At 37.6% G+C, this 25156-nt stretch overlaps 1 protein-coding gene across 4 annotated transcripts in view; it reads left to right on the top strand.

Moving 5' to 3' along the window:
• Positions 1–3891: 3891 nt before the first annotated feature.
• Positions 3892–25156, top strand: part of kcnh6a (potassium voltage-gated channel, subfamily H (eag-related), member 6a) — a 54434-nt gene continuing 33169 nt past the window's right edge. For all 4 annotated transcript variants that reach the window (XR_013817001.1, XR_013817002.1, XM_079822948.1 and 1 more), the window contains exons 1-6: positions 3892–4486; positions 7212–7442; positions 15341–15493; positions 17715–17818; positions 17899–18148; positions 19811–20013. Coding sequence is in view for 2 of the 4 variants with exons in the window: in XM_079822948.1 (XP_079679074.1) it covers positions 4411–4486; positions 7212–7442; positions 15341–15493; positions 17715–17818; positions 17899–18148; positions 19811–20013 (1017 nt within the window). In the remaining 2 variants the exon portion in view is untranslated. The remainder of the gene's footprint in view (positions 4487–7211; positions 7443–15340; positions 15494–17714; positions 17819–17898; positions 18149–19810; positions 20014–25156) is intronic.

The following is a 25156-nucleotide window of genomic DNA, read 5'->3' as shown; positions in this document are numbered from 1 at the left end:
TGTTTTTTGCTACCATCTCCAATGCCCCTGTCGTCATCATCTTCTGTAAAATCTGTAAATATGCATAGTAAACCCAATAGTAGTAGGCTACATTGCTTTTACACATTTAATTGTTGCTCTGCTTACTATAGATTAATGCAAAGACTGTGATTAATGAATGTTGTATAAAGTGTGGTCTTGGAAATAAATTATGTCTTAAAGTTTTGCATATAATATATTAGAAATATAATTTTCCTCCCATCTCATATAAAGTATTATGCTATTTCAAAGTTTCGTAATTTTGTTTTGGAGGTCTCCAACAACAGGTTTACATGCATCAAAGGTAAAAAAAACTTTAATTTTCTCATAATATACATTGCACACAGTGCCGCCGCTCTCACCACGCACATCACGCGCTGCACGGGCTCAGGGGGGGCACCACAAAAAAATGATCTCTCCGCCTCCGTGGGCATCATAAAGTGCTTGCGCTTAGGGCATCAAAACGGCCAGCGGTAGGACTGATTGCACATCACCACAATGTTCAATGATTCTCAAGCGACTCGATGAATGAATCAGTCTCTCTAAATCCCTCCTTTCCACAAGCCTACTCTGCTTTGATTGGTCAGATGGCCCAGTCTGTTGTGATTGGACGGAAACAAACGGCCATGACCATAGCTTAACTCCAGCTTCAGGAGGTTTTCTAAAGCTCAGTGATTGTACACACTGTAAAGAAAGTAACGATGACGTTGATTTTACATAAATCCCAGTGAGAATAGTGCGAGTCCGAATCTATGACGAAACATTGGAAGAACTAGTTATGGAAGTTGGTAGTTACTAGTTATACTAGTTATATGTTAGCCCGGCTGATGCAAACATTAAAGTTTGCAAAACAAATCTTGCTCCATCTTTTATCTTTACTCAAAGTAGTAAGAATTACAGACAATCTACATTAATAGACAGTTTTAGGTAATACTGCAGCCCACAGCTGATTTACAGTAGTGTTTCAGTAAGACAGTAATAACACGAGTTAGCCAGATACTTACAGAATATGAAACACAATAAAAACACTGTAGAGCACAGCATCTTCTCGACATGATGCTATCAGTATCTGCTGCAGTGTTTGAGGTGGTTCAAGTTTTGCGCGCATTATGCTAATGTTTCGTTGTGACATCACAATGAAAAGCTTAGGACTGGTTTAACAATTTTTACAGCTCAGGCAACATATACTTAAATGTTTATCACTTTTAGCAGTGTTCTATGTAACTTCAAAGGGTTTCCTGTAAAATGACACCAACATTTTGTATTTAGATCCCTGTATGTGGGTATAGGAAGCTTTTCAATTTGGGTAGGCCAAATCCAGACGGAAATGGTCCCAGAGTAATTTAGTGTAAATAAGTTACTTTGTATAAACAACTGCCAAAGTGATACATGTCTCCAGAAAGTAGAGACTCTAAGCTTTCAAATGGTACCATATGAGGTCAGAGCTCCTCCTGTACAGGGTTCACAGAGTTTAAGAGGTTAAAAACGTTTAAAATTTAAAGTTAAAAATTAAAGTTAATTTAAAACTTTGCAGGATTTTAATTAACTTAGAACTATGTTTACACACTACATGAAAGGTCAATTTCAAAAAACCATAATAGGGGCTCTTTAAATTTCATGATTTTAATCTGTCAGGATTAGTTCTAACATGCTTGAATGCGGGATATAAATTAAACAAACATATAGCCTATTAAACTCACAACATCAACAATATTATGCAACTAATCTCGACAGAATACAATGGTGAAACCAAGAGGGAAGGGAGGCAGTGCCTCCTCAAAAAATTGGATGAGAAAATAATCCATATAAAAAATATACGTAACGTAACACTGTCCAACAGCGACACCAACAAATAAAGTTACAGCGAGAGCCCACATCTCTCACGTGGCGTCGGCGCTGCCTCAAGTCGGACAACATTTCTAACCGGCATGCACTGCTTCAAGTCAGCCGCCGATCGGTCTGCGCATCGCTGCATGAAGTCGAACAAGCCTATCGTCATTGGTTGATTTAGTCATACGGGTTCTCAGTTCAGTTCTGTCATTGGTTCATTGATTGTTCACAGGTGTGTCACATTAGTCTTTGTGTATTTAAGCCCTCGTGTTTGCCATGTGTCCTTGTCGAGTATTGTTGTGTGTAACCCACTGTTGGTGAGTGTTCGGTTCATAGTCAAGTCTGTTCATATGTCAAGTCTTCAAGTTTGTTTTGGATTCTGTTTATCACCTTGTAAATAAACTGCACTTGGGTTCACTTCAATTTGCCTCCAGTGGACTAACGTTACACTGACAAATCACTGGTCACACAGATCAGGCATTAGAATCAACACGGTTACTTACATGTTGTGGCATTACTGTCGAGTCCATATCGTAAAAAAGTCTGTTTGCAAAGCCTGTGCTAAAATTGCAACTTATTTACCAAAGAATCCACAGTGAAATGTACCGAACAAACAAATAATGCTCAACTGAGACAATGTTGAAAATAAAAGAACACATTCCTAGCATTAGTATCCTTTGGAAGGTAACGTTATTTTTAGTCTATCGATCAACTTTCTCTCTTTGTCATCACATTAACACGCCAGTGGGCGGGGACAAAGTTGCAATGATGAAGTGGCCATTGATCATCTTCTGCAGAGGCAGTCTTTCACCTATATAGGCACATTCCACAATGAGTCGTTCTCAAGCGCCAACCTCCCGCAGTCTATCTTGAAGCCAACACGGAAGTTACTTAAACTGCAATTCATTGATTGGCCGCTAGAGACAGGCTCCTATAGGGAGTCAAATCTGTATCTCCTCATATTAAAACGCCCAACTTTACAGCAGAAAAAAATATGTTTACAGCATGGTACAAAAAGTGGTTTTGGTCTACTACAGCTAATTTTGCCCTTCATGACAACTTTTTTTATAACTCAGTTTTACAACTCATGTGAAATTTGCTTATTATAAGGGTAGGGTTATCACTGAAAAATGTATTGTACTTTTCCTAATCTTTAAACAGCATTATGATAAAAATGAAACGCTTACATGCAAGCGAGGGGTTGGGGGGGGCGGAACTGACAGAACGTTTCTTACGTTTTTTTTTCTCTCCGTTTGGTCTGGTCATCCAGTTTGAAAGGTTGACTACAAACACGCAGTGTTCTCTCCCTATTTACAATTCTTTGCAGCCTTGCTTTAGCCACTGCCCACAACGCGCTGGATACTTCACTGGAAACTACTCACTCCCACTAAACGTTTACTCTTTGAACATTACAGGTCGATGCCATTATGACTAAAAGTTTGCTTAGCAGTATTTCATATTAAAGAAAAGTAAGTGTTCATAGCAAATTGGTGGGAATGGCCTTGGACGCCAACATGCCCAGTGCATTATGGGTGTTGCAGTTTTCCTATACTCATTTGGCAACAGGGACGACAACAGCCTTTTTCTTTTTTGTCTCTCAAATTTTTCGCTTTCTACAACATAGGCAGCCAAGTTTTATTGAAAGCCCATTTTGCAAGCAATGAAGTAGAAGCCTACCACTTTAAGTCTGTGCGTTGCTTGGCGACAGACAAAGCTGTCTGAAACGCAAATGTCTCGATGTTTTGCTTATTTGCATATATACGTAAGTTAAGTTTCAGAAAAAAATGTAGTAGGTCTATTTTCTGACAACCAAATAGTTCCAAACAAAGCCAACGTGGAGCTGGAGCTTTAAGTCTGTCTGTCGCCGAGCAAAAAAGAACATAAAAGAAACATTCACAACAAACATTTATGCGTCTGCTAAATGCCTTAATGTAAATGCAATACGACAGTAGTGAAATGTACTGTGTTGCATAAATGTTGTGCTCGTTGGTGGACTGTCTGCATCCCACTAGGACATAGATAAACGCTCTCTGAGAGAGGGAGAAAGAGAGAGAGACGAGCATGAGCGCGCATCTGCCTTCCGTCAAAAGTGACAGCTGTGTCCACTGCCTCCCCTGTGAACGCAACGTACCATTATTCCACAACGAGCTTCATCAGCCAAGCCTCTGAGGTGTCGGGCGTCAGTTCTGCTGTCTCGCGTTGTTCCTCTATTTTTGTTTCAGAATATGTTTCGTCTGGTCTCGGGGAGCAGATCCGCGGGTTTCCACCGCACGCAGCGACATTTCATCTGACGGCGCGAGAGTTTCGACTCGAGTCTCGAAACTGCTTTCATTCAAACCGGCTTTCTTTTTATTTTGAATTTAGACTCGGCGACTTTTCACTTTCGCGAGGATCCCATTGGCGTTTACGTGCCCCTTTTGTTTAATGTTGGGGCTATAAACACTTGTTTCTTGTACGATGTGTACGAGTCCTAGATTATCGTATTTTGTCTTGCTCGGTCGTCCTTGAAAGAGAGAGAAAGAACCAGAATAAGAGGGCTCTTGACTCTGTCCACGCGTGAAAATGCCTGTGCGCCGGGGACACGTCGCTCTTCAGAACACCTATCTGGACACCATCATCCGGAAATTCGACGGGCAAAGTGAGTTAAAAAAAACTTTTTATTTTCTTTCTTTGGGTTAGAAGATATTTTATAGCTCAGAAATGTGTTATTGTAGTCTAAACTAGTAGATATTGTAACCTAATGTTATTGTTTATTTATCAATTGGGGGAGGGGGGGTCGTATACGCACTCGTGAGAAACTGTCAGAGAGCGAGCGTCGATTGGAAGTGTGTAAGTCAGTCATGGGTATCAGTTTGAGATTTTGAATTGCATGTCAGTTGCTCACCAGATGAGAGCAATGCAACGGACCCGGCTTATTTCATCTACATTATGTAAATGTAGCGGAAAAACTAATCTAATGACTAATATGGAAAACTGCTAACAACCCACCTGTCTCTTTGTTTTTCCATTCTCTGTATATGAGCGTGTGTGTTTATTTATGTCGTGCACCTGCTATATTTATTCAATCATGTTTTCTGATGTTAGACAAATGTGTCATTACACATAGCTAGCTACCGAAATAAATTTGCATAATATCAGTTTTCATATTGGCCTACCATTAGTTATTTAACCATTTACAATGTGTATTTGACCACATTTGTCTTGTAACTGCATGTTGGATCCTTTCACTCTCTGTTTAAGTGAATGTGAAGGCCAAGTGCACACACATTAGAAGTAGTGAGTAGTGAACACACATACACACCCGGAGCAGTGGGCAGCCATTCGCTGCAGTGCCCGGGGAGCGATTGGGGGGTGCCTTGCTCAAGGGCACCTCAGTCATTTCCTGTTGGTATTGAGAATCGAACCGGCAACCTTGGGTTACCAGTCTGACTCATTAGGTCACGTCTGTCCTGTCAAAAGGGCACAGTCGTGGAAGTCTAAAGGAAGAAGCATTTTTGACAGAAGGTTTCCAAGTTTTATCTTTATAAAGAGCCCTTTGAAATTTGAGATCCAAATCCTAACCTTAATCTCTATCCATGCCCTAATTGCCCTAAATCTAGTCTCACCCCATTATAAACCCAAACCCTGGCCTATGCCTGCTCTGTAAGGCCCTTGGGTTCTTTCCCAGAAGTCAAAATTTAAAAAAAGTTACGGTATCTTAGTAAAAGTCTTTCTATTCTTTTTTATACAGGTTAAACTATAAGTTTCAGCAGGATTTTTAAGCATTTCATTAATGATAAATGTTATAAATTTGCCAGATTTAGGCAAACAGATGCTAACGAGTCATACATTTAATAACGTTTTAAAATATTTCTTTAAAGATTCTAGCATAAAAAGAGATCAATTAGGCCTGTAGTTATTATTACAATATGCCTTTGCTTTATTCATGATTCACAGAAGTTGTTTAGTTGCACCTACTTTTGAACTCTAAAAAACATTGGTTTCATAACTTTGGCCTGCTTTTGCTTTATGTTAGCTATTATTTCTGATCAAATCATTCATCATTTCTTCTCCCTTTACTGCATGCATCAGTTAGCCTTTGTGTGTATGGCTGTGTATATCTTTTAAGTATACATGCATATATGTGCCGGTGCATATTGTGAACGTGAGCCTGCAGCTCCTCCCTTCACTCTATCAGTTAAAGCTAAGTGTCATTTGCGGCTGCTAGGCAACCATCTCAGTGCGTTGTGTTCTATTCCTGAAGTAAAAAGGCGATAATGAGTTTGATGCTGAGGGGCATTAAAGTACCTGTCACCAAACACAATTAACATTCAGAGATGGAGAAACAACATTGAGATCCAGAGATAAAAACAGGCAGTGTGTGTCCTTAGAGGCACAGGTAAAATAGCCTTGAATATATATATAGAATTTTAATTTGCAAACAAATATTTCCATTCCATCGTAACCGTCTTAAGATGAACGGTGTTGCTCTCCACCTGTTGAAGCTGATGTGTGATTCAGCTCTTGCTGCAAAAATAGCACTGCTGTCAGCAGATTTCCTGTTAGTATCAAAGCAGCTATCGGAAATACAGAAAATGTTCTGTACACTACAGGCAGAGGAAGGATATAGAAAAAAGAGATACATGAAAGAGACAAGACGAGAATCAAATCAAGCATCCCTACAATCATCAAGTGTGTGTACATTTTTTAAAGACTAAACCTGGAGAAAAAAAACAGTTATGGATTTAAAAATTAAAATTTTAAGTTATTTGTTAAAACTTGTCTCACTTTATAGATTAGGGTCCAATTATGACTTTTGCCTCAATAAACTCCTAATTACTGTTTATTAATAATTCACCAATATCCTAACATGCATGCTAATAAGCAAATACTAACTGAACTAAAAGGATACCTAAAAGTGAGACCTCATTTTACGTCACTAATGATTGTAAAGTTTACATTTCCAATAATTATCTCACACTTTTATATTGAGTCCAACTATTTTTATCCTGTATTGAGGAGAAGAGCTATAGTTAAGACACAGGGAAGAAAACTAGTGACTCTCAGTAAGAAAGTCTGGTTACTTCTCATTTCTCGAACAGATCTTTTGTATGTTGCTTTCAAACATGTTGTTTAAATAAATCGTTCACAACCCACTTGAACTTAATAAAATGTTGCAAGTTAAGTTATAGCACAAGTTATAATAATAATAGTTTAGAATAAGAAGTTGCCCATTGTGACAACTTACCCCATAGCAGGCCTATAATGTGACAACATGTCCCACAAAAGTTCAATGTGTGTTAAATGCCCTTTTTAAATGTATTTTTTCCTGATAACAGTGGAAATGTTTGTGTTAATTAATTTTTGAACCTTTATCCGACCAGATCGTAAATTCCTGATTGCTAACGCCCAGGTGAAGAACTGTGGGATTATCTACTGCAATGAGGGCTTCTGTCAGATGTTTGGTTTCTCGCGGGCAGAGATCATGCAGCAGTCCTGCACGTGTCAGTTCCTGGTGGGGCCGGGCACTATGAAGAGTGCCCTGGCACAGCTGGCACAGGCCCTGCTCGGCTCAGAAGAGCGCAAGGTGGAGATCCTGTACTACTCTAAGGAAGGTATGCTGGGCTTGGCGAGGATTTCACTCACACTTTTCTTATATACCAAAATAGGGCTTGAGACATGATAGAGCAGAGACAAATAACTTTTTTTAATAAATAGAAAAAAAGTAATGATTTAATATAGGACGGATTAAACATATTGCTAGTCTAGACAATTACAGGTTTGTCTATATTCTTAATAATTAATAGCTGGTTAGTTAAAATTATTTTAAATTAAATAAATATCCAGGGGTTGACTTGATATGGGTAGTGTAGAACCTACAGTATTGTTCATGCCTACCCTAGTATAAAAATATTAAATATTTTTTAATAAAAAGTTAAGTACCACGGTGGTCAGATTCTATTGCTGATTTTATATTATTGAAATTGAATCTTTTAGATGCCCCTTTCAGGTGTACAGGCTGTACATGTACACCTTTTACCTATACTAATATTCAAATGTTTGGGGTCAGACTTTAAAATAAAAAAAATAATAAAAAAATTTATTCAGCAAGGATGCAATCAAACTGATGAAAAGTGACAGTAACGACATTTATAATGCTACAAAATATTTCTATTTTAAATAAATGCTGTTCTTTTGAACGTTCTGTTCATCTAAGGATCCTGAAAAAATCACGGTTTCCACAAAAATATTAAGCAGCTCAACTGTTTTCAACATTGAGAATAAGAAATGTTTCTTGAGCAGCAAAGCATATTAGAATGACATCGGAAGGACCATGTGACACTGAAGACTGGAGTAATTATGCTGAAAATATATAAATAAATATATTAAATGTATTAAAAATAAATATATACATAAATAGAAAATAGTAATTTTAATTTGTAATAATATTTCACAATATTATTCTTTTTACTGTATTTTTTATCAAATAAATGCAGCTTTGGTGAGTGTAAGAGACAGGCTGCGTCCGAAATCGTGTACTATGTGAGTAGGTAATACATTTGAATTTGAACGAACTTCGCGACTGTTAAAAAAGTATGCTCTATATAGTATGAATGAGTGTAGTATGAATGTAATCTGGACGTACTACATCCGCCATGTTGTCGTTATCATGTGACCTTCACCTCCATTCATAAATCGTCTCCCGTGGCCTCATGGGATAGTAAAGTGTCCATCGTAAGCACACTTCAGAATTTCGCCGGAAGTAGTAGGTCATCTGGGTACTTTTCGCCTACTGTTTTTTCGAATACTATGAATTCGGACATGCTACTCTGTTGGCATACTGTTTTTCACATACTATATAGTGGAGAAGTATTCGATTTCGGATGCAGCTACAGTGTAAGATAGCCGGCGACTGAACTGACTTGCCTTAAAGGAAAAGGAGCTTTTGAATAGTTCCCAGCATTTCACTGTAAAGACACAAGTGACCAAAACCACAAATCGTCCTGTTATTCTATCTTAAGTTTCAGTTATGACACTGTTTCATTGAGCACACACACAAACATGGAGAGTAAAGGCCCGTTCACACCAAGAATGATTGGCGTCCACAACAGTGGACAATATCGCTCTGTTTATTCTAAGTGCATGCTGCAGTTCTGTTGGCTGCCACTTTAAAAATGGGTTCATTCTATTGACAGTCAAGCATAGAATTAGTTCTGGCGGGTCAAGTCAGTTAAGTTCGCATCAGCTGATCCATGTATAAGAATATGATGTCTACCACAGCATCCCTGTATTAGGCCACCTTCAGTATTATCAGAAGCTTTATCGCGTTACTCAGGAGCTAATAACCCTCCTCCATCCCCAGCTCCTCCTCTTGTCCACAGTCAGGACTTGGCCTTCTGATATTCCTCTTCGAATCAGACTGTCATTTATATTGATTATGTTGTTACATGAATTGATTGTCATAAAGAACGTTAATGGTATCTGTAATACAGTTATGTTGGTTATGTTGGTTCTGTTTACCCTATAAGGGGATTATCACGGCACTCCCTGCTCTTATCCATGCTAGGGCGTGGAGTTCTTGCCCAGAACAGAACCAGACTGATGGTAGTGGTCCTGACAGAATTGTTTCTCTGTGCCATTATCGTTATAGTCATGATGTAGATTCCGCTGTTCTTTTATATATAGAGTGATTTTAGCACTATATCTTTATTGCTATCTTTATAGCTACCATCCCTTGTTGGACTGGCTTAATACAGAGACCGGCTGAGAGACCTGTGTGACTAACAGAGCCCCCTATCCCACAGGTTCTCTCTTTATGTCTTTAGTCTCCTCAGACAGGAACCGATGAATGGAGTCACTGGCTCTCTGCACGTCGTTAGGTCAGTGTTTGTGCGTGTCTGCATTCATTGTAGCTCAGCTAGAAAGTAGACAGGTGTTCCTTCGGCCGGGAAGCAGTGCACTGATAACATTACCATGACAACAGGACTCAAGAGACTCACACCCCTATCACTAAACTAATGCACTGAGCGCAGATGCACGCATAGGCTGACATGCACACACTCACACGTGCCACCACCCCTCTGTTCTTTTTATCCATCACATATTTTTAGTGGATACAGCATCTCGATCTGTGTCATAGCTGAGCTGGAGACTGAACAGCACCTTTGTGTGTGTTTGTGTGTGTGTGTGTGTGTGTGTGTGTGTGTGTGTGTCTGAGGGCAGGGTCTATATTTAGAGTGGTTGATGGCCTGCTTTAGTCAAGAGCTGAGGGGGGTCTGGCTGACTTTAATCATGCTGTTCTCTCCCTGGTTTTTCTGTCCTCCTTCCCATCACTCCCTTCTCATTCCTGTGACTATCCCTCTCTGCTCTGCGTTCTCATTACTTTGGTTTGCATCAAGCCCTTTTTTCACTCTCTCGTTTATCTCCTTTATTACCTTTCTGTTCATCGTCATGTCTGGGTTAAAAGTACAACTCATGATGCTTTGATTTCTCTCGTGCTGCGCGTCATAAAGGGAGTATATTTTTAAAGCCTCATTGCCAAAATATAAGTGACCTCTAAACGTTCTCAGTGCGTCTGTGTGTTTGTCCGAGAGGTTTGGAGACCAGGGAGTTTACCAAACACTTATACATGGGCGTGAAAACACTTATACATGAACCGGATGTGGATGTTAAATGACAGTACTGGTGTCATCTGAGTTAGCAGATTGTCTTTAATTTGAGATAAAACATCCACGCAAGCTTTTCATCTACACCACTGTTTAAAAGTTTGAGGTCAGGAATATTAATTTTTTTAGAAAGAAGTCTTTGATGTCCAACAAGGCTGCATTTATTTGATTGAAAATGTATCACAATGTAAAATAAATAGCTGTTTTCTATTTTAAGTCAAGTCACCTTTATTAATATAGAAATGTATACAATACTGATTGTTTCAAAGCAGCTTTACCATTATAAACATGAAAATAATGGTTCAGTGATGCAAACACACTTCAAGTCTGCTGTAAAGCAGCTCTAAAAACGACAATAGTAAAAGGCCATTATTCAGTTGAAATCAGTTCAGTGTTGATTCAGTTTTGTTCAATAACTGTGTAAAGTTCATGAATTATGAAACAAGTTCAGTTCAGCTATATAGCAGCTCTGCATCATCCTGCTCAGTTCCGTTCTCATCCGATCAGGGCAGTCAAATCAATATGTGTCCACAACTAAGCAAGCCATAGGGGACACTGGCAGAGAACTCCATCAGGTGACGGAATGGAGAAACCAGGTTCACTCAAGGGACAAGTTCTCCTTTGGCCAAATGAACAAAACATGGTGTGATTATGGTTCCAAGCTGCATCACAAGTCAGATTGTGGATTGATATAATAATGAATATTTGGTGGGAAGGAGTAATAGCTGGCCATAGCGGTCTGAGGACTTGTCTGGTTCTCTTAATCTTTGCTGAGGATCTGTGCTGATGGTTTTCACAGGCGGTCTGTTTCTAGGTCTAGTTGTTTTGGTCTCTGGTGACATTCAGGGCTGCGTTGTGGTCATCTCTATGGGCCGGTCTACCATCTGGTCTGAATACAGGCCAGATCCGGCTGACTATGGTAACCCCGGGATAAGGATGAAACGGAGAGACTAATAAGCGTAGATGCCATTTTGGCAAGTACATTGAAGTGTTCCGGGGTCCAGTTAACATAATTTATGCAGCCTAATAATTCTTTAAAGGATTTAATTTGTAGAAGTTTAATAGTGTGTTATTTATATGCTAGGTTTAATCTAGATTCAAACTGACAGTGTGTCTGCCTCCCGAACAACACGAGAAAGTCTGTTTCAGTTTGGGTGCTAAGGAGGAAAAGGATCTACCACCCCCAGTCGATTTTGATATTCTAGGTATTATCCACTGGCCAAACTTTTGAGACTGCAGTGAGCGTGAAGGGCTAGAATGTGATAGGAACTTGCTGTACTAATAGTACTGAGGAGCTAAACCATTCCGGGCTTTATAAGTAATTAGCAAGATTTTAAAATGTATGCGATGTTTAATAGGGAGCCAATGCAGTGTTGACAGAACCATGTTTAATATGGTCATACTTCCTGGTTCTAGTAAGAAGTCTAGCTGCTGCGTTTTGGAACAGCTGGGGTTTGTTTATTAAAGGGATAGTTCACTCAAAAATGAAAATTATCTCCTTTCAGACTAACATAATCAGAGTTATATTATGAAATTTCCTGGCTCTTCCAAGCTTTATAATGGTAGTGAATGGCCCTCCTGATTTTGAAGTTCATTCATTCATCATAAAAGTAATCCATGCGGCTCCAGAGGGATAGTAAACACCTTCTGAAGCAAAGTGATGGGTTTTTATAAGAAACACATCCATATTTAAATCTTTATAAACTAAAATAACTAGTTTCCAGCAGACCAAGATAGTCATTTACACCTAGGATGGCTTGGGTTAACTATCCCTTTAAGCCTGCAGGGCAACTAACCAGTAAGGTAGTACAATACTATAGCCATGAGTTCATGAATGCATGAATTAACTTTTCTGCATGTGACATTAAGCATATGTTTTAATACAGAGATATTTTTAAGATAGTTTTTTTATGCGAATGCTAGAAATGTGGCTTTCAAATGAAAGATTGTTACCAAAGAGCACACCCAGGTTCCTAACTGACGACGAAGATTTGACAGAGCAGCCATCAAGTGTTAGACAGTATAGGTTATTACTTGCAGAGGTTTTTGGTTTTTGGAATCTGTTTTTTATTTTAATTTAGTAGTAGGAAATTACTAGTCATCCAATTTTTTATATCAACTATGCATTCAGTTAGGTTTGTGAATTGGTATGTTTCGTCAGGGCACGGAGAAATATAGAGCTGAGACATCAGCTTAAAAGTGAAAACTGATACTATGCTTCCTAATGATATCTCCCAACAAGCAGAGGTGGAAAGTAACGAATTACATTTACTCGTGTTACTGTAATTGAGTAGTTTTTCTGTGTACTTCTACTTTTTTAAGTAGTTTTAAAAATCTGTAATTTTACTTTTACTTAAGTATGCTTTGCTACATTTTAAACCACATCCGTTACTGAGTAAAAATAAATAAATAATATGAAAGGGGGGAAAATCGCGCTCCGGAAACGACTGCATTGAATTGAAGTACGGGAGAACAAACATGCAAAAATCACAAAAAGATGGAGACAGACGTCAGTGATGCAGACCCAGTCGTGAACGCCTGGCTAGTATGGAAATACTTTGGATATAGAAAAAAATCAAAATAGCATGGTGTTGTCCTGGAGGACATCCAATTTGCAAAAAATGTTGATGCAAATGAGGAAACACATAGAATATGTTCGGGAACACATCCTCTCTGTGCAGATAAAGGTATGTTTATAACTAAAGGCCGAATGTTTTCTGTGATGCAGAGGGAATCCAGTCATGAACATTGAATTTACAGTATAACGCAGACGTCACGTAAAGCACACAAGCTGATGGATGAATGAATACATCAAAAGCAGAGCTGTACAATAAATCAGAGGTGGACAGTAGTGAAGTATTTTTACTTTCCATTTTATTTTTTAAGTATATGTACTTTATCAGTGTTCTTCTTTGGAAAACTTTTACTTGACAACATTCCAAAGCATAATATTGTAATTTTTACTGCACTACGTTTCATATTGAATATCATTTAATACTTAATTACATTAAAAATGTAGTACTTTCTTACTTTTACTCAAGTAAAAGTAATTCAGAGTTCCCTCTAATTTATGAAAAGTATGACATGCTTGAATGTAGTGAAGTAAAAGTTTTCCAAAGAAAAACAGTGATAAAGCACATATGCTTGAAATATGTACTTGAGAAGAAACTAAAAATACTTCACTACTGTCCGCCTCTGCAATAAATCAAATTGCGACATGGTCTGTGAATATTAAAGCGCAAAACACTGATATAAATATACACTCACCTAATGGATTATTAGGAACACCATACTAATACTGTGTTTGACCCCCTATCGCCTTCAGAACTGCCTTAATTCTACGTGGCATTGATTCAACAAGGTGCTGAAAGCATTCTTTAGAAATGTTGGCCCATCTTGATAGGATAGCATCTTGCAGTTGATGGAGATTGGTGGGATGCACATCCAGGGCACGAAGCTCCCGTTCCACTACATCCCAAAGATGCTCTATTGGGTTGAGATCTGGTGACTGTGGGGGCCATTTTAGTACAGTGAACTCATTGTCATGTTCAAGAAACCAATTTGAAATTATTTGAGCTTTGTGACATGGTGCATTATCCTGCTGGAAGTAGCCATCAGAGGATGGGTACATGGTGGTCATAAAGGGATGGACATGGTTAGAAACACTGCTCAGGTAGGCCGTGGCATTTAAACAATGCCCAATTGGCAGTAAGGGGCCTAAAGTGTGCCAAGAAAACATCCCCCACACCATTACACCACCACCACCAGCCTGCACAGTGGTAACAAGGCATGATGGATCCATGTTCTCATTCTGTTTACGCCAAATTCTGACTCTACCATCTGAATGTCTCAACAGAAATCGAGACTCAGACCAGGCAACATTTTTCCAGTCTTCAACTGTCCAATTTTGGTGAGCTCGTGCAAATTGTAGCCTCTTTTTCCTATTTGTAGTGGAGATGAGTGGTACCCGGTGGGGTCTTCTGCTGTTGTAGCCCATCCGCCTCAAGGTTGTGCGTGTTGTGGCTTCACAAATGCTTTGCTGCTTACCTCGGTTGTAACGAGTGGTTATTTCAGCCAAAGTTGCTCTTCTATCAGCTTGAATCAGTCTGAATCTGAATCAACTGAGCAGATTGTGAAATACTCAGACCGGCCCATCTGGCACCAACAACCATGCCACGCTCAAAATTGCTTAAACCATATTTGGAGATGAACACATGAACATTTCCACAGCTGATCTGAGAGAACCCCTAATGAGCATTTTCATCATTTTATTTGAATAAAAACCATTGTCAAATACACTCTGAAACAGGTCTTCACTTTAACCCGTCAAAATAAATGTTTGGTTTAACTAGAAGAAATGATGACAGAAATATATTACTATTGTAGGCCTACAATAGAATGTACTTGTCAAAAAAATAAAATAATAATAATACATAATTTTAACATTTAAGAATATATTTTTTAATCCATGGTTTAATTGAATAAATCTCTGTTTTGCAGCACTTTGCCAAAAAATAAAAGGATAAAAGTTTGTTAAATTTTATTTTAATTACCTTTTTGGTAATACATTTGTATTAAATCATAAAAAGAAACATTTCATAAGACTCTATTATTCTTAAAATTTTTAATAAATGAATGATACAAATAAGTTTTTAATCTAATTCATAATAATTTATTGAATTTAGTTGATTAGACATGTTTTGTTGACATTTTAAGAAACAAAACAAAACACTGGTATTTATTACAGCTCTTCATGAAAACTAAACTAAATTTCTGCTGTATTTTGTACATGTCTGCTTGCTGACATCCTTGTTAACTACATTAATTCTCTTTCTGTCCTGTCTCAGGGGCGTGTAGGCCATGTTTAGTTGATGTCGTTCCAGTAAAGAATGAGGAAGGAGTCGTAATCATGTTCATCCTAAACTTCCAGGAGCTTTTAGACCCGTCTATGAAAAAAGGTGGCATCAAACAACGGATGGCACACAGCTGGCTACAGGCAGGTGCGTGTCCCCCCTTTCTCTGTGTACAGAGATTCTTGCCCTTTCTGTAACAACCTTATAAGGTAAACACATTGACTGCTGTGCTTGGTGGGACGGATGGTGTGTAGGTGTAACCAGAGGCAGCATTTGATAAAGGGGGTGTCAGATTTTGGTGTCAGTGTTTATGTATATGAGAAGTGCATGTATGTCGGGCCCATCTTTTCTGTTCAGTATTGCATTTAACTTTTATTTTAGACACTATGAGATATTTAGTTGACATGAGTTAAAAATGTATTAAAATACTTTTATTTGTTTTTAAATATAAAGTATTATTATTATTATATTTAATTATTTTAGATGTTGACAAGTAACATTTTAATATTATTGATAACAATAATAGACATGCATATACAATAATTTATATAAAATAAATATGTAAATTATTATCACTATATTTAATTATATTATATGTTGACAAATAAAATAAATTAAATTTTTTTAAAAAATATTTTTATCATTAATGAAATAAATATTTTTAAACATATATGTTATTATTGTTGTTGTTATTAAATAAGCAATATCACATGAATAGCTGATATAGATAATCACAGTCGTGCTGATATAGAGCCATATCGCACGGCTACGTGTTCGACTGTTGTAAATAAAGTGTGTGTAATTAATAAGAAATAAAAACAGTGTGTTTTTAAAAACCCTCTTTTGTGCGGAACTTCTTCTTTCCGCCATGGATTCAAATATCAAGTTTACAGTTTAACAGTTGAGCCCAAGCCTTCATTACTAATTCTAAAACATCTCTTTAGAACTTGCAATGAAGAAACACTGAATTGCTTCATTGAAGCTTCTTGCATTATGAGTATTATGAGAGAGAGAGATCGACTAAGCGAGTGCATTTCTATGCATCTAGATGATATTCTTCTGGTCAATCTTGTATTCATAATCACAAAATCAGTTTGAATGTCCGCTGAGGAAATTGTCTTTGTCCTTTCAACAGTTAAGGGGATTTCCCATGACAGCGCTGGTCAATGCATTTGCAAGTTGCGTCTTATTGTTTACAACCTTGTTTCGTCCTTTCAATATATAAAAGTCTTTGCTACTGACTCACTCATAAAGACAGTGGAGTGTATATAAAATAATATTTATTGAAAAATAGTATTTAAATAAACAAAATCAGCCATTATAAAAGTAATAAGAAGTTTGTACAATAGGAAATAACAAGCAAACAGTTCAATACAAAAAAAGTACAAAAGCAGCGCTAGTTATAGTAAAAATATAAAGTTATGAAATTTAACTTTGCCCTTAGCCAAATCAATTTGCTCTGGAACAATAGGACCAAAGACTGCCCGTTTGATATACCCAAAATGAATTATACCTCATGTTTATACACTGTCTACATGAGAGCCAGCAGCAAATTCCTAAAGGACTGGCCAAGATGAAGCTGTTCTCGACGGGTACATGAACACTGAACGGCCACAGACAGCCTGGATAACTACATTCTCAACAAAAAAAAATCTTTAAACTACATTCCGTGACACAACACCAGTATACTATTATTAGTAAAATGATGCTGAGTTTGCTCATCTGCCATGACACTTGCTGTGAAGCGGAGTGATACAAACGGTGAAACTGTTCCCGTGGTGATACTCGTAGAATATTGCATGGCTGGAAAAGGCTCTCAGCCAATCAGATTCGAGAACCAGAGACTGTTGTATAAATAAATGTTGTATTAAGTCTTAATAATTAAATAAAATAATTACATTTTTATACATAAAAAATATATAAAAAATTAATTATGATTATTATATTTAGTTATCTAACAAATTTGACATTTGTCAAAGGTTTTTATCCAAAGCAACACTACATTTTTTTAAAGTGAGCATCATAGATTGGTAACCTTTTAGTTACCAGCCCAGTTCCATGCCTTAGTAATCTAGTATATAAAAATCACTAGAAATCTCTTTAATATCTTAATATCTAGTGTCTCCTAGACAGCAATGTATTTAAATGAGACGAAATGGGGTCTTGCTTCACAGGTTTTAAAAGAGATCTCATCAGTATCACACACTGTGCTCAGATTTGTCAGATGTTACTAAAAGGGCCTGCCAGACTTAACCAGAAAGACTAGAACTCGCTTCTCACCAGTTATGTCCCGTGAGCTTTGAGCAAAAATATATTTTTTGCTCAAAATATCTACCTCTTTGATTATTTAATTCTGTTTCTGTATCAGGTCAGAAGCGTAAGATGAGGCTTAGAATGCCCTCTCTCCGTGTCAAACGGCAGCCGTCCCTCCCTACGGACCACTTTGAGGGAGTGGTGGTGGAATACCTACAGGTATATGCGTTAATATACAATACATAAGTTCACATTCCCACAGACATGTGATCTACAGCTCCCCTCTGTGTGTCCTGCAGCCCTCTCATGAGGAGGTGGCCCTGAAAGACCTCCAGATGTCTCCAGACAGCTGCTTAAAATCAGAGACCCAGGCCTTGATTCAGCAGACCCCCTCCTCATGTGACTTCTCATCCCCACTCTCACGGCCCTCAGACCGGCTAGAGCCCGGCGGACCCCCTCTCCAACACAGCCACTCCAGAGAGAGCATTCATAGCTTGCGTCGAGCCTCCTCGCTGCATGACATCGACGGCATGAGGGACCAGTGGAGCGGTATGAGTGTTTGTGTTTGCAATCATCTAATTATTAGTACTGTCAGAAACATTACTTTGTGCAACACTTTATTATTGCAACCTTATCAGAGAGTATTTGAAGGTAGAAAGACATCAAGGCAAGTTTGAATCCAAAGTCAGCATAGCATCCTGTCTCTATGTGGTTTTCCTGTTGATTGTACAGATAAAGATGATATCTCATATCACAGTTAAAAGAAGTTTAACCAAGTAATAGTTATTATAGTCATTATATATTATTTTGGATGTCTCTAAAACTCACTCGCATTTGTTCTAGATCATCAGATATGAATTAATGGGGATATAAAATGCTTAACATGGCTTAATGTACTAAAAATGACAGATGAATTAAGAGGAACAAATACATAATACAACACAGATTTTCTCTTGTACAAGCAAAAATATGATGCTATAATTTTCCTTAATAGAAATCCATTATAAAGTAAGGGCTTAACATAAAAAGAAATGTTTCTTGAGCAGCAAATCGTCATATCAGTAATGGAGGAATCAGTTTTGGAGTAATTGTGCTGAAAATTAGATTTTAAAATATATTAAAGTAGAAAACCGTTATAAATTGTGATGAGAAATAGAAATCACTCTGATAGATATGTCATATTGTGAGATATAAACGTGCAAATAATTGGAAGATATGAACTTAGGAGTAAAACTAAGGTTATAATTGTGAGAATGACCTTTTTTGTTTCCTCAGTGATGGAAAGCAGCTTCCATAATTCCATTTTCCAATAGGGTGCAAAATAGATGGTGTTCCAAAGCCACTGTGTCAGTATGTTTACCAATGTGAAACTGTTTACTATAACAGGCTTTTACAGTGGTCTTTATCCTTGGACTGCAGTTTCATTGGCTTTAGATGGTGTTTATGACAAAGGAAGTGTGAGAGAAGTTTTAAATGATTTAGATTTGTCAGACATGAGCGGGGACCCCCATCCGGGATTGAGTGGAACAGATGGTCAGCTTATTGCTGCATGCGGCCTTGTTTGATCAGCTCTTTCGTCTCTTAGCTGTGATTAAACAGGTGTACCATTGACAGAGTACAGGATATGCTTTCGATGGAAATTAAGCATTATATTTGAATGTATTCTTGACTGCATAATAAGTCTGATCAAAACCAATTTGCTTAAAATAGAAGTAGCATTTGATAAAAATGAGCTGGTATGGTTTTCTAATGGAGTCTATGGAACAGCTCCAAAAATCAGCACAAAGCGTAATGAGCATAACAAAGCAGCCCATTCGAGCATGTTAAATTGTATCATTTAAGTCTCTGGAAGTCCAGAATAAGACTTGACAGGCCTATTTCTGTAGCTGTAGCCCTAATCAATGCTTTTGTGTTACTGTGATTACCCTCAGCCACCCCTGATGCGCCTGCCGCACTGCATGTGTGTGCGCAAGCTCTAAAGAGTTTATTCTGTCTCTATACAGGTGTCCAAATGACTCATAGGTCTATAATAACACGTTTTCATTATTGCATACTCAAACAGTGACATAACCACAATGTAATTGGCAGACATGGTAGTGCAAGTCACATGGCACGACATTGTTTTAATCAAACCCTGTGATGGTTTTTTTATATATTTTTTTTGACTACTGTGATGAAAACTTACCAGAGGGTTTGATATTCCTTTCTCAGATCTGAAGCCCAGTAACTTAAACTCCACCTCAGACTCTGATTTGATGCGGCACCGCGCCATTGGCCACATCCCTCAGGTGACAATATCTTTTGGCTCGGACCGCCTCAGACCACCTTCCCCCACAGAGATCGAGATCATAGCACCCAGCAAGATTAAAGACCGCACACAAAACGTCTCAGAAAAGGTCACTCAAGTCACGCAGGTAATATGAAAAAGTACTTGACAGCACAGCAATGCACTCACATTTTCATGCAAATGTATTCTTGACTGATTCAGTCATTCGTTCCTTTTCTTTGTGTTCCCTTAGTGAGGCCTAGTGATTTTGCCATTTCATTTATTTTATTTATTTATACCCTATGATTTAGGTATGATATTGTTGCTATACACATCTTGTCATTTAAAAAAACAAAAACAATAGCTAAGTAATTTGTAGAAACCTTAGTAACAAGAAAATTAGGGCTGTCAATCAAGTTTCAATTATAATTAAAGCTGCGAGCAGCGATGACGGGCCCAAGCCGGTGGCACCGCCACGCCGGTGGCATCAGCTTAACTGTGCACGGCAGGCAATAGGCATTTAAAATGGGAAAACATAAAAGGACTATGTCAAAGTCATCTGAATTCACCACATTAACTGCAGCAGTTGGTGCTGCTATGACCACAAACCACAACAGCCACATCTATGAGATCAATTAAATTTATATGAATTTCATGTCAGATTATGTCAAAGGTCAAATTGGAATGAGTTCAGAATACCATTCGAATGCTGATGTTGTTTTATTCTAACACTTCTCCATGTGTTTTTGAGCTACCTTAGCTACCGTTTGTGCACCAATCTTATGCACCATAAAACATGCTTTCATTTCAATATGGGTGGTCCAATAAATTCTTTTTAATAAAAAATGTATTAAATGTATTAAGGGTTAAATTATGATCAAAAGAGAAAGTCACACACACACACACAATGATAGAGTGAGAGTGAGGGGGAGGGGAAGGACTGAGAGAAAGGCACACACACAAACTCACAGGGTGAGAGAGAGACCCCCCCCCCACACACACACACACAGATAGAGAGGGGGAAGGGGAAAGACAGGCAGATGGCATTCCATAGACTTAATGGTTTGTATACTGTAAAAACTGTACATTCTATCCCCCTACACTACCCCTAAGCCTACATATTGCGCACACACACACACACACACACACACACACACACAAACACACACACACACACACACACACACACACACACTACCCCTAAACCTACCATCACAGAAAACATTCTGCATTTTTACATTTTTATTAAAAAATTGTTTAGTATGCTGTTAAAGCTATTTTTATTTACGGGGACACATGAAATGTCTTCATAAACCATGATTATGTTGTAATAAACACCCCTCCAACACACGCATTTCTGAGGCTTTGCCCATTTCCACTGACTGACATCTCTGATGTGTGTGTTGAGTTTCAAGCAATTTCAAGCATGCTAAGAGGAATTATACAAATATTCACGTTCAAACCAAAATATCTGACTTCCTGTTGGTCAGAGCTAATGACTGTAAAGTAAAAAATTAACTAATTAATCACATTTTTTTCTGTAATTAATCACGATTAATCGCAAGTTTTTAATATTTTAAGTTTGTAATATTTTGATATTGTAATAATTTCAGTTACTCTCCAAATTAATTTCGAAACAATTTAAAGACAGCATATTGTAAATATGTGTTGTATTGTCATTTTTTATGAATGAAGGCCAGTATCACTGATACTAAATTCTCTATGAAAAATTAATGACGTTACATTACAGTATAACTGAAAGCTCCCAATTTCAACATTTATTAGTCTTTAAAAAACAACTTTTAATTTAAGTGAACTTAAAACAATCTTTACATAAACCCAAAATAATAAATGTTATATTTACCCATGGCCTTCCCTGTTATACAGAAATGTAATAGTTATCAAACCTTCCTTAACTGCATAAATAATAAATGAAATATAGATGAATCATCATTAAAGCTACAATTTTCTCTTTTCCCGTTGTTCTTTGATGAACATTAATGACAGGCATCATCAGTGCTACTGTCACTTTAAGAACAACCGCGGATCTCACGCGCGGTCCCGCGCATCTCATTTCCTCACAACTCTTTAAGTTCATTTAAGACGTTATTTAACTTATTTAAGACTCTAATATGAGAATACTCAAAATCCTCTGTGTTATTGTTTGTTCAACAGCAAAAGAGAACTCGATGTGAGCAGGAAACTGACGCGAGTCTATCTATGCGTCGAGTGTGTGTGTGTGTTTGTGTGTGTGTGTGTGTGTGTGTGTGTGTGTGTGTGTCAGTGTCCCTTGATTAGCTGACATGAGACGCATCCACACAGACAGGACACTGACACACACACACACACACACACACACACACACACACAGACAGGACACACACACACACACACACACACACAGACAGGACACTGACACACACACACACACACACACACACACACACACACACACACACACACACACACACACACAAGACAGACAGGACACTGGCATACAGCGCGCTCTCTTGTGTCTTGTCGCGCTTGGAAGCATGTACATGAATAGGAGCGTGATCATGTAACGCTAAGCAAAAATGGATATAAAAACGGACGCTGTGTTATTTGCGTTAAATATTTTTAATGCGTTAAGCTTCCGTTTCACGTTGACCGAGTTTGGTGGAGATTGAATAAATCACCTACGAGGAGAACGTAAAAACTCAGACCCTTAATTATACAAATATTCACGTTTAAACAAAAACTTTCTGTGAAAAAAGACACTTATAAACAGACACTTGTAGAAAATAATGTGATTTTTTTTTTTAAATAAATTTGAACTATGTCAGTATGAATTTAAAGACAAATGTGTCAAAAGTGATCTTTGCAAACACAGCACATGACCTTCTGTAAAGCACATGTATAGAAAACACACTCACACTCCTCTGTTTTAAAAAAAGAGTTCTGTCTGAATGAGTACATGAAATCACGGCTGTCAGGTGAAAAGAATTGTAACTCAAATGTCATTTAGAAAATGAGTCCTGTACTGATATAGTGTCATAGTTCATGTCCACATTAACCACTACGTTGTAATACAATACCCATGTCATCATACACATTTGTGTCCTCATAAATCACATAAGCAAGCACAGAGAGAGAGAGAGAGAGAAAGGGAGTTTCAAAAATAATACAACACTGCCCCCTTTTGGTGATTGAGGGGAGGGCACACAAACAGCCAAAAACATTATTAAACTTTGACATGTTGCCATGGCAGCATTATTTGAAATATCAGGAATTCATTCATATGTCTCTATCTGTCATGTTTTCACATTATACTGATGAAGTTTGAAGTCAATCTGGTGAAAATAAGATGGTGATTCAAAGCATTTTTGAAAGTGACACACTTCCTGCTGCCAGTTGGTGGCACTATAACTTTGACTCACAAAAGTCATATCCATGTGATCGGCCTCTTACAACGAACACACAGCTGAAGTTTCATCCAAATCAGTCAATGTTTGCACAAGTTATTACACACTTCCTGTTTACCTTTTCTCGCCATAAATTCGTTGCTTCGCCACGGCCAAACCGTATAAGATATCAAAAATCCGTTCGCAATTTAGCATTCTCTGTGTCTTGACTTCATGCTGACCGAGTTTGGCACTGATTGAAACAATGGCCTCGGAGGAGTATATTAAATTCCAGAGCATGTGTTTTCAGAACAACCCATATTAGCTCACTTCCTGTTGGGCTGACACGTAACTTAGAGCACGAAAGTTGTTTGGCCCGATGAGGTCTATATGTGTACCGAGTTTCATACATGTACGTGCAAGTGTGTTTGATATATAGACCAAGTTTTCAGACACCACTTTAGGGGGCGCTGTCGAGCCCCCCTGCCACGCCCGGGTACCAGCTTCAGCCCGGCTCTGATGGCCGCGCATTCCGATGTGTGTGCAAAGTTTCAAGAGTTTTTGAGCATGGTAAGGGCCCCAAAAGTGCCCGAGAAGTCGATAAAATAATAATAATAATAATAATTAAAGCTGCGAGCAGCGATGACGGGCCCAAGCCGGTGGCACCGCCACGCCGGTGGCATCAGCTTAACTGTGCACAGCAGGCAATAGGCATTTAAAATTGGAAAAACTAAAAGGACTATGTCAAAGTCATCTGAATTCACCACATTAACTGCAGCAGTTGGTGCTGCTATGACCACAAACCACAACAGCCACATCTATGAGATCAATTAAATTTAAATTAATTTCATGTCAGATGATGTCAAAGGTCAAATTGGAATGAGTTCACAATACCATTCAAATGCTGATGTTGTATTATCCTAACATTTCTCTTCATGTGTTTTTGACCTACCTTAGCTACCGTTTGTGCACCAATCTTATGCACCATAAAGCGTGCTTTCATTTCAATATGGGTGGTCCAATAAATTTTTTTTTATAAAAAAATTTATAAATTGAGCCAAATCACAGTAAACTGCAAAGATGATTTTAATATCAGTGTCAGGTAAGAGTAAGATACGTGTCTACATTTTATGGAAGTTTATTATAAACAGCCACTTTTAGAAAACCATGTGAAATTTACTTTTAATACATTTAAATTATATCAGTAAATTATTCATTAAAAGACATCTGCATCATATGTGATCTTGGCAAACACAGCACATGACGTTTTTATTTCAAGTGATAGTTATTTGTGAAAGCCTAAGAGAGAGTGGCAGAAAGAAAGACATGGAATGTTTTTTTTATCCTGTTTCAAAACTAACACAATGCTGCCATCTTTTGTTCATTGAGAGAAGGGCAGCACACACAGGCACAATAGATTATTCAAAGAAATATTTATAATATATATATTAGTGCTGGGCATCGTTAACAAAAAAATTAACTAATTAATCACATTTTTTTCTGTAATTAATCGCGATTAATCGCAAGTTTTTAATATTTTAAGTTTTTAATATTTTGATATTGTAATAATTTCAGTTACTCTCCAAATTAATTTAGAAACAATTTAAAGACAGCATATTGTAAATATGTGTTGTGTTGTCATTTTTTATGAATGAAGGCCAGTATCACTGATACTAAAGTCTCTATGAAACATTAATGACGTTACATTACAGTATAACTGAAAGCTCCCAATTTCAACATTTATTAGGCTTTAAAAAACAACTTTTAATTTAAGTGAACTTAAAACAATCTTTACATAAACCCAAAATAATAAATGTTATATTTACCCATGGCCTTACCTGTTATACAGAAATGTAATAGTTATCAAACCTTCCTTAACTGCATAAATAATAAATCAAATATAGATGA

This window comes from Gobio gobio (genome assembly GCF_949357685.1).
Source record: "Gobio gobio genome assembly, chromosome: 1".
Lineage (NCBI taxonomy): Eukaryota > Metazoa > Chordata > Actinopteri > Cypriniformes > Gobionidae > Gobio > Gobio gobio.
The sequence above is the reverse complement of the archived record's forward strand: the minus strand, read 5'-3'. Positions and strand labels throughout refer to the sequence as shown.